The following is a 9,624-nucleotide window of genomic DNA, read 5'->3' on the forward strand; positions in this document are numbered from 1 at the left end:
TACAAAGTCAGTTAGCTCCAGGCAAATCACGCGGTCAACTCTGTAGAAAATTAAAAAGTCAGTTAGCTCCAGGCAAATCAAGCGGTCAACTCTGTAGAAAATTACAAAGTCAGTTAGCTCCAGGCAAATCACGCGGTCAGCTCTGTACAAGTTTTTCGCAGTCAAATCGTAGTTTTTTGCAGTCAGCTCACTCGTTGTACAATAACGTACGGTCGAATAGACTCAGACAGCTCTCACGAAGAAACGTGAATCATCAAAGTACTCTCATCAGTGCAATTGGTCCAGTATATTCAGTTCGTAGTGTCTTTGGGCGCAAAGCTGAACTGGCGTCGACGCCATAGTGCCTCACGGACATTCACCTATACATCGCTCCCCCGAATAACTCTGGTGTATACTGTGAATGTTGCTATTCACTGTTTTTTGAGACTCTGTTATTTGATGACAAAATAACCATCAGACAACTCAGAAGTGTATGAACAATTAATGTACAGTCAATTCACCTAACCGTAGTGATTAAGAATTTCAATTGTTTAAGTTAAGTGTTATTGTTGAATAAAAACTATAAAACCCAAGCAGTTCAGTGTTAATAAACTATTTTTTGGAACCTTCTAGCATCCAACCTTTGTTCTTATTCTGCTCTTAATTATTACAGTCCACTAGTTTTCAGTTTGCTCATTCGGCCGACTCGAAGTCAGAACATTTTGTCCTTCGAGCCGGATAAGAACAGCTTGGATGCATATCGAACAATTCTAGAAGGTTCTAGGGCTTCATAATTTTGTGAATATTTTGTGAAATGCTCTGTATAAAGTGCTTGGAATTTAGTTAGACTCAAATAACTTTCAGTGTCAGTGTGTAAACAACCTTACAGACAAAAGGTGTTTACGCATTCCAGTGCCCAGTGACACTCATCTGTATTATTGTGAGACAGTGGTGCTCATCTCACAACTTAAACAATTTCTTGAGACGCTTGGCGCGCAGTTTGGTTGTGTGAGAGTCAAGATAACCTTGACGCAGTCAACTCACGTGTATATAAACATAGTTCGGTAATTATTGTAGTGTCCTTAGTGTAAGTTTAGTCACCTAAAATTATTATTAAGAGCTCGTAGACTCAGTTAATTAATTTGTGTGATTCTTTTGGTGTTGAGACTTTCTTGAAAGCCCACCATTGGTATCAAGGTGACAGCAGACAACTCTAGCATCAGTTTTTGTGCATTTTTTTTTGTGATAAGAGTAATTATAGTGACATTAGACAACTCATTTAAGTAAATCATGGCAGATAAACGTGTAATTTCTCCTGCCAAGTCGGACTACATAGATGTAGCTGATGACAGCGACTCACTAGAGGGTATGGCCCAGGCCAAGAACCGCAGCCGACTCATAGCAGCCACCACCCGTCAACCTCCCAGTGAGATGACGATGTGCCATTTCCACAGCCGACTCCAGATCACACCCATTCATCTAAGCAGACTTCTCACCAGGTAACTCATCATCATAGTCAACTCTCTGCAGTCAACTCTAATTATGTTTCAGTCAATTCTCCAAGTGGTGGTGTGATCACTCAACATGCAGACAACTCAACGATTAATGGTTATGAATCATGTCAATCTATATGTGCTGACAGGAGTAAAGAATGCTTCTCTGATGACTCGACGGAAAGGATGACCTTAGCACATGAGGTTTCGGCCTCAGGAGGGTTGAGGGTCCTGGAAGAAGAGTCAGAAGGTCTCGTTCGATCTCCTACAGCTGAAGAAAAGAGTCAAACTCACACTAGTCAACTCTCAGACGACTCACATGATTCAACAATCACCAAGAACAATACATACAACTCAGAGATTCATGGACGATTCTCTTCAGCACTTAGAGCAGCAGAAGAGACATGTATTAATGAGTCTTCAGATCAATCAGACAGCTCAGCAGTCTTACTCGCCACAGCCAATGCAGTATTACTCTCAGACTACTCTCAGCTTCCAGTAAGTCTCCTGATAGACTCAGGGTCTGAGCTGACGTTCATCTCATCAAGTGTGGTAAAGACTTGTCATCTCCAACGTCGTCCATCAGTAATATCAGTGCTGGGAATTGGTAACGAACCAGCTGTACAAACTAGAGGAGTGACAACAGTGACACTTAGATCAACTCACACACAGGAGCAAGTTACAATTAATGCTCATATCCTCAAATGTGTCACTGGTACTGTACCAACCAGACAACTCAAGGAACTCAACTGGTCAGCTCTCAACTCTCTGCAACTTGCTGATCCAGACTACTCAACTCCAAGACCCATTGACATTTTAATAGGAGCAGATTGTTATGGACTAATTGTGAAGGCAGGCATAAAACAATTTCCTGAGTCATCGCTAATAGCCCAAGATTCAATCTTTGGATGGATGCTCATTGGAATACCACAACAGACAAGATGCTCAAGTCAGATAACTCATCACGCAGCAAGGGTCAACTCATACCAGCAAGTATCTGATCTCTTGACAAAATTCTGGGTTCAAGAAGAAGTTCCAGAGACCTTAGCCAGCCAACTCAGCCCAGATGATCAATCTTGTGAAGATCATTATGTTACGACTCATTCAAGAGATCAAGATGGGAGATATATTGTGAGAATACCACTCAAAGCATCACCATCTCTGCTAGGCAACTCATCAGCGAGAGCTCATCAGTGTTTACTACACATGATCAGACGACTCACCAAGAATGACTCATATGCACAACTCTATCACAACTTTATGCAAGAATACGAGTCACTGAACCACATGACACGAGCCAAGGCAAGTCCAGTCAACTCTCCAGTGTATTATTTGCCTCATCATGGTGTCTTAAGAGAAGACAGTGTTACTACAAAGCTTAGGGTAGTATTTAATGGCTCTAGTCCATCTTCTAGTGGTCTATCAGTGAACGATATTCAACATACTGGTGCCAAAGTCCAGAAAGACATTGCAGACGTACTCATTTGGATCAGGCAGCATAAATTTGTGTTCACATCAGACATCACCAAGATGTACAGACAAATCAAAGTCCACCAAGATGATTGGGATCTCCAGAGAATCCTGTGGGTAGACGAGCACTCCAAGATCATCCCATATCAACTCACAACAGTCACGTATGGTACCAGATCAGCTCCATTTCTGGCTGTTCGCACAATGATCCAGCTAGTGAAGGATGAGGGTCATAAGTTCCCTCTAGCTGTTGATCCACTACTAAAAGGAAGATATGTGGACGATATTTTTGGAGGTGCTGACACCGTGAGTCAACTGATAGACATCTCAACCCAAGTCAGACAACTCTGCATGGCAGGTGGCTTCCCGTTAGCGAAATGGCACAGCAACTCACTTCAATTCCTTCAATCACTTACAGACAACTCATCAGAAGAGCAGATCCACTCATTTGAGAGCAGCAAAACGAAATTACTTGGGCTCTCGTGGATTCCAGCGACCGACTCATTTAAGTTCAACTCAAAACCTCCTCGTGAGAAGTCCAAGCTCACAAAGAGAATAATTTTATCAGAAACAGCATAACTCTACGATCCACTTGGATTTCTAGCACCCTTCATTGTCAGAGCAAAGATGTTGCTACAAGAAATCTGGCTAGATAAAATTTCCTGGGATGACCAAGCCCCAGATCACATCATCACCAAGTGGAACAGCTTCAGATCAGAACTCTCACATGTCTCAGACCTCTCAATTCCACGATGGTTACGGATTACTCAGAAATCGACCGTGGAACTTCATGGTTTTTCAGACGCCTCACAAGCAGCTATGGCAGCTGTTGTTTACATACGGGCTACTCATCCAGATCATAGAACTTGTTCAACTATAGTCTGCTCAAAGTCTAAAGTTGCTCCACTGAAGAAGATGTCTATTCCTAGACTAGAACTCACCACAGCATTGCTGCTTGCCAGACTAATCACTTATGTAAGGAACAACTTAGACATTCAGCCAACTCAACTCGTATGTTGGACAGACTCCTCAGTGACTTTGACCTGGATTCAGTCTCACTCATCCCGTTGGAAGGAGTTTGTAAGAAACAGAGTGTCAGCAATTCAAGATCTCACTCCAATCAGCGTTTGGAGGTTTGTACCTGGCAAACAAAATCCAGCGGATTGTGCTTCTCGAGGTATCAGCATATCCCAGCTTCGGAAGCACCCCCTGTGGTGGACAGGACCACAGTGGTTAACAGCAGACGAATCATTATGGCCAACTCAATCATCAGTGTACGATTCAAAAGCTCAGCAGGAAGAGCGGCCCGGGCTCACTTTAGTTACTCAGACAATTCAACATGATTATCATTGGGATATGATATACAGACATTCTCGGCTAATCAAATTGCTCAGAGTGACTGCAATTTGCTTCAGATTTAGCCAACTCCTCAGACGAGTACCGCAGTCATCTCTCACCTTCCCTCTCACGTCACAAGAATTAGAGAGAGCAAGGATTTTTTGGATAAAGGCAACTCAAGAATCGTACTTCTCACAGGAAATCAAACAGATCAACTCAAATTCACTGCCCGTCTCACACCCCCTCGCACGATTGACAGCATTTATTGACACTCAAGGAGTCATACGTGTTGGAGGGAGGTTAGCAAATGCTAGCTTGGACCAAGAAGCAAAGCATCCTGCAATCCTACCACAGAAAACTCATCTTTCCAGACTAATCATTGCAGATGCTCATGAAAGAACATTGCACGGTGGGACGCAGGCAACTCTGAACCTCATACGATCATCGTACTGGATCATTGGCGGACGACTCCCAGTACGATCCTATATTTATCATTGTATGAAATGTGCTCGTTTACGTGGCGAACGAGCGAAGCAGTTAATGGGTCAATTGCCGTTATCAAGAATCACTCCAGCCCGACCATTTGCCGTCTGTGGTGTGGATTACGCTGGTCCCATCACGCTAAAGACTTGGAAAGGCAAAAGCGCCAAAACATCTAAGGGTTGGATGTGCATTTTTGTGTGCTTCGTTACTTCTGCGCTTCATTTAGAAATTGTAACAGATTATTCAGCAGACTCATTTATTCCAGCGTTCAGAAGGTTCACTGGACGTCGAGGTGTCTGCAGAACTCTCCACAGTGATTGTGGCACCACATTTCAAGGCGCAGACACGCTCATCAGACAACTCTTCAAGCAGGGGACTCAACAGTTCAGTCAACTCGCAGCTGTATTTGCAAAGGATGGAACTGATTGGAAGTTTAATCCACCAGCTGCACCACATATGGGAGGAAAGTGGGAAGCTGCAGTCAAATCAGTAAAGTTCCATCTTAACAGAACGATAGGCGACTCACTCTTTATATATGAAGAGCTTTCCACACTGCTTGTCCAGATTGAAGCAGTCCTTAACTCCAGACCACTCGAGCCTCTCTCAGCCGACTCTACAGACATCTCAGCATTGACTCCAGCACACTTCTTGGTTGGTGAACCGCTAGTAACATTACCAGAGCCTTCACTGGAAGATGTGCCAATGCCACGCTTGTCCAGGTGGCAATTTATTCAGCAGCGACTCCAATCGTTTTGGTCAACGTGGTCAAAACAATACCTTCAGCAGCAACTCGCCATTTCCAAGTGGAAACACCCCGCTCACAACATCACAGTCGGCTCACTTGTACTACTCACTGACGAGAGGTTCCCACCAACGAAGTGGCCTCTCGCCAGAGTGATTGAGGTGTTCCCAGGATCAGACGGACTCATCAGAACAGTCAAACTCAGGACAGCAACAGCAGAACTCGTCAGACCACTCACAAAACTAGTCATCTTACCATACACTCCACCAGCAGAAGATCAGCAAAGGCGTTGCTGATGGTGGGACAATGTTCTGACTTGGAGAGGCCCAAGTCAGTTAGTCAGGAATAATCAAAATTTCGTAATGCTGGACTTGTCCACCGGCGCTTCAGTCAACTCACCGGACCAATCATCGGGAAGTATTTCCCTCATGGCCCAGAAGGCAACTCTACGGCCCTAGTGACGCCAACAAGCACGCGGTCGAGCACTTGTGGCGTCAGTTAGCTCCAGGCAAATCAAGCGGTCAACTCTGTAGAAAATTACAAAGTCAGTTAGCTCCAGGCAAATCACGCGGTCAACTCTGTAGAAAATTAAAAAGTCAGTTAGCTCCAGGCAAATCAAGCGGTCAACTCTGTAGAAAATTACAAAGTCAGTTAGCTCCAGGCAAATCACGCGGTCAGCTCTGTACAAGTTTTTCGCAGTCAAATCGTAGTTTTTTGCAGTCAGCTCACTCGTTGTACAATAACGTACGGTCGAATAGACTCAGACAGCTCTCACGAAGAAACGTGAATCATCAAAGTACTCTCATCAGTGCAATTGGTCCACTATATTCAGTTCGTAGTGTCTTTGGGCGCGAAGCTGAACTGGCGTCGACGCCATAGTGCCTCACGGACATTCACCTATACATCGCTCCCCCGAATAACTCTGGTGTATACTGTGAATGTTGCTATTCACTGTTTTTTGAGACTCTGTTATTTGATGACAAAATAACCATCAGACAACTCAGAAGTGTATGAACAATTAATGTACAGTCAATTCACCTAACCGTAGTGATTAAGAATTTCAATTGTTTAAGTTAAGTGTTATTGTTGAATAAAAACTATAAAACCCAAGCAGTTCAGTGTTAATAAACTATTTTTTGGAACCTTCTAGCATCCAACCTTTGTTCTTATTCTGCTCTTAATTATTACAGTCCACTAGTTTTCAGTTTGCTCATTCGGCCGACTCGAAGTCAGAACATGGTCATATTGCTAAAACGTGTCGATTAATTGATCATTCGAATGTAAGTAATCAAAGTAAATCTTGTAAATTTTGTAAAAAATCTGGTCACGATATTTCCACTTGTTTCCGTCTTAAAGCAAAAAAATACGACGAACAGGAAAACTCGAATGTGTCTCGCCAAATGGGCGCGGGATCAGAGGCACTTCAAAAGCGTCCAGTGACATTGACTTTCGAGGAGGAAACCGAAAACGAGTACTAATTATGAGCGTGAAATTAGAAAATTTAGACGATCTACCGTATATTATTGTAGGCAAAACAAATAAAAATAAAGATGTAATTATGATGATAGATTCAGGAGCTTTGCCGAACTTACTTAAATTTAGCTATGTAAATGATCCGACAACAATTGATAAAAGTAAAATTGTTGAATTGCACAGTATTGCAAATGTACCAATAAAGACACTCGGAAGAGTAAAAGTTAAATTATTTAATAAAGAGACTGTATGTCATGTGATTCCTGATACTTTAGGTATTCCGCATGCAGGTCTCGTAGGATCTCGATTTTTCGCAACTCATGGGGTAAAAATTGATTATAAAAATAAAGTAATGAAAGCAGACAATGTTAAATACCCATCTAAAAAAGCTAATAGAGTCGAGGAAGGAGTGATGTATATTCCCCCTCGCAGTGAATCGACCTTTTCGTGAATGTTGAAAAAAAAAATACTGTCGAAGGTTATGTCCCAAGATTAAAAGCGTGTAAAGGCGTATTTTTGGGAGACTGTTTAGTTCGTGTTAATGATGGTCGTGCTTATATGCAAGTTTTTAATACTACTGAAAATGAAGTGGGATTGAAAATTCCTACTTTATCTATACAGTCAGTAGAGAATTTACATGATCCTAAAATTGATCAAGAAGAATGTTTGAACAGAGACTGTGAAATTGAAACTCAATCAGATTTTAATAAACTAAATTTTAAAGATTTTAATGCGGAAAAAATTTTGTCAATTGTTGAAAATTTTGAAAATGATAAAAGATTTAAGAAAATTATAAAGTTATTGCCATTAAGCCATTTAGGCGAAGAAGAAAGAAAACATGTTGAAAAATTTTTAAAAAAATATGCAGATCGGTTTCATATTCTAGATGAACCATTAGAGTCAACAGATGTATACAATCATAAAATACCTACTACTTCAGATATTCCTATAACAGTGAAACAATATCGTACACCTCAGTTTTTGAAGACAGAAATTGAAAAACGAATTAAGGAGGAACTCGACACAGGCATTATTGGGCTTTCTGAGTCTCCTTATAATAGTCCAGTTTGTATCGTGCCTAAGAAACCAGATTCGCAAGGTAATAAAAGATGGCGAGTCGTTATAGATTACAGAAAATTAAATGAAAGAACTATTACTGACGCTTATCCATTACCAAATATTACTGATATTCTTGATCAATTAGGAGGTTCACAAGGACATTGGGAGTTTAAACGTATGCCGTTCGGGTTAAAAAAACGCACCAGCAACGTTCCAAAGGTTAATGGATACGGTTTTGACTGGGTTGCAGGGTATATCGATGTTTGTTTATTTAGATGATATTGTAGTTTTCGCGAAAAATTTAGATAAGCATGGAAAAAGAATTGATGATTTAATGCAACGTTTACGTAAGGCTAACTTGCAATTGCAACCAGATAAATGTAAATTTGTACGCAGTAAAGTAAATTATCTGGGTTATATTATTAGTAATAAAGGGTTAAAACCTGATCCATCGGCATTCGATGTGGGAAAAAAATTTCCGGTACCGAAAACGCAAAAAAATATTAGAGCTTTTCTGGGTTTAACTGGATATTATAGAAGATTTATTAAGAATTTTTCAAAAATTGCAAAACCATTAACGCATTTATTGGAAAAGAATAGAGATTTTAAATGGTCTCAAGAAGCACAAAGTGCTTTCAAGATATTAAAGGAAGCTTTATGTAAAGCTCCAGTATTACAATACCCAGATTTTTCAAAACCACTTATAATTACAACAGATGCTTCAGGCATTGCTGTTGGTGCAGTTTTATCTCAAGGGGAAATAGGTAAAGATAAACCTATTGCTCATTATTCGAGAGCGTTAAGAGGCGCTGAGTTGAAATATGATACATATAAAAAAGAAACTTTGGCTATTTTTCAGGCTGTTAAAAATTTTAGGCCTTACATCTATGGGCATAAATTCACGTTAGTTACTGATCATAAACCATTGATCTGGTTTCAAGCTGCAAAAGCAGCAAACGCAAGAGTTCTTAAATGGCGTTTGAAATTAGCAGAATATGATTATGATGTTGTATATAAACCGGAATAATTAATTTGAACGCGGATGCATTGTCGCGAAATCCGGTAGAAGTTGTAAATGTTACTACTCGTGCTGAAGCAAAAGTAGAAAATGAAAAGAAAGATTTCTCCGATCTCGAATTGCGAATGAACAATAAAGTCAGTGATTTAAACGATTCATTAGAAAAATCGTCAAAGGAAAAAGAAAACGGCAATGTTATTCCCGAAAAGAAAAGGGGTAGGCCGCGGAAATGAGTCGTAAACACGGATGAAGCTATGCTCAAGAAAAGAGGTAGGCCACCAAAAAAGGTGTTAGACTCTAAAGAACCTGATAATGTAAATACTCAAGGTATCTCTAGTGATGATGATACGAGATTTGCTGGTTCTGGAAATCCTCATGATTCTGACTCCGAGTCTGAATTCAAGTCGGACAATGAATCGGATGATAATGAATCGAATAATAATAATAATAAAAATAGCCTGGCCGAGGGGTGCTCCTCTCGCTACGGTCATGGAATAAGTCCGTATAGCCAGTTTTTCCTTCTCACTGGTGATGGCCTTCTGGGCGTGAGGAACGAAACTACCCATCTC

General features: G+C 40.9%; 1 protein-coding gene across 1 annotated transcript; it reads left to right on the forward strand.

Moving 5' to 3' along the window:
- The first annotated feature begins 3,569 nt into the window (after positions 1 to 3,569).
- Positions 3,570 to 5,801, forward strand: LOC118064299 (uncharacterized). The gene has a single exon (XM_035078802.1). It carries the CDS (start codon positions 3,570 to 3,572, stop codon positions 5,799 to 5,801), a length of 2,232 nt encoding a protein of 743 aa, XP_034934693.1.
- The last annotated feature ends 3,823 nt before the right edge of the window (positions 5,802 to 9,624 follow it).

The sequence above is a fragment of the Chelonus insularis genome, unplaced genomic scaffold (genome assembly GCF_013357705.1).
Source record: "Chelonus insularis isolate UGA/USDA-ARS -01 unplaced genomic scaffold, ASM1335770v1 contig_17_pilon, whole genome shotgun sequence".
NCBI lineage: Eukaryota > Metazoa > Arthropoda > Insecta > Hymenoptera > Braconidae > Chelonus > Chelonus insularis.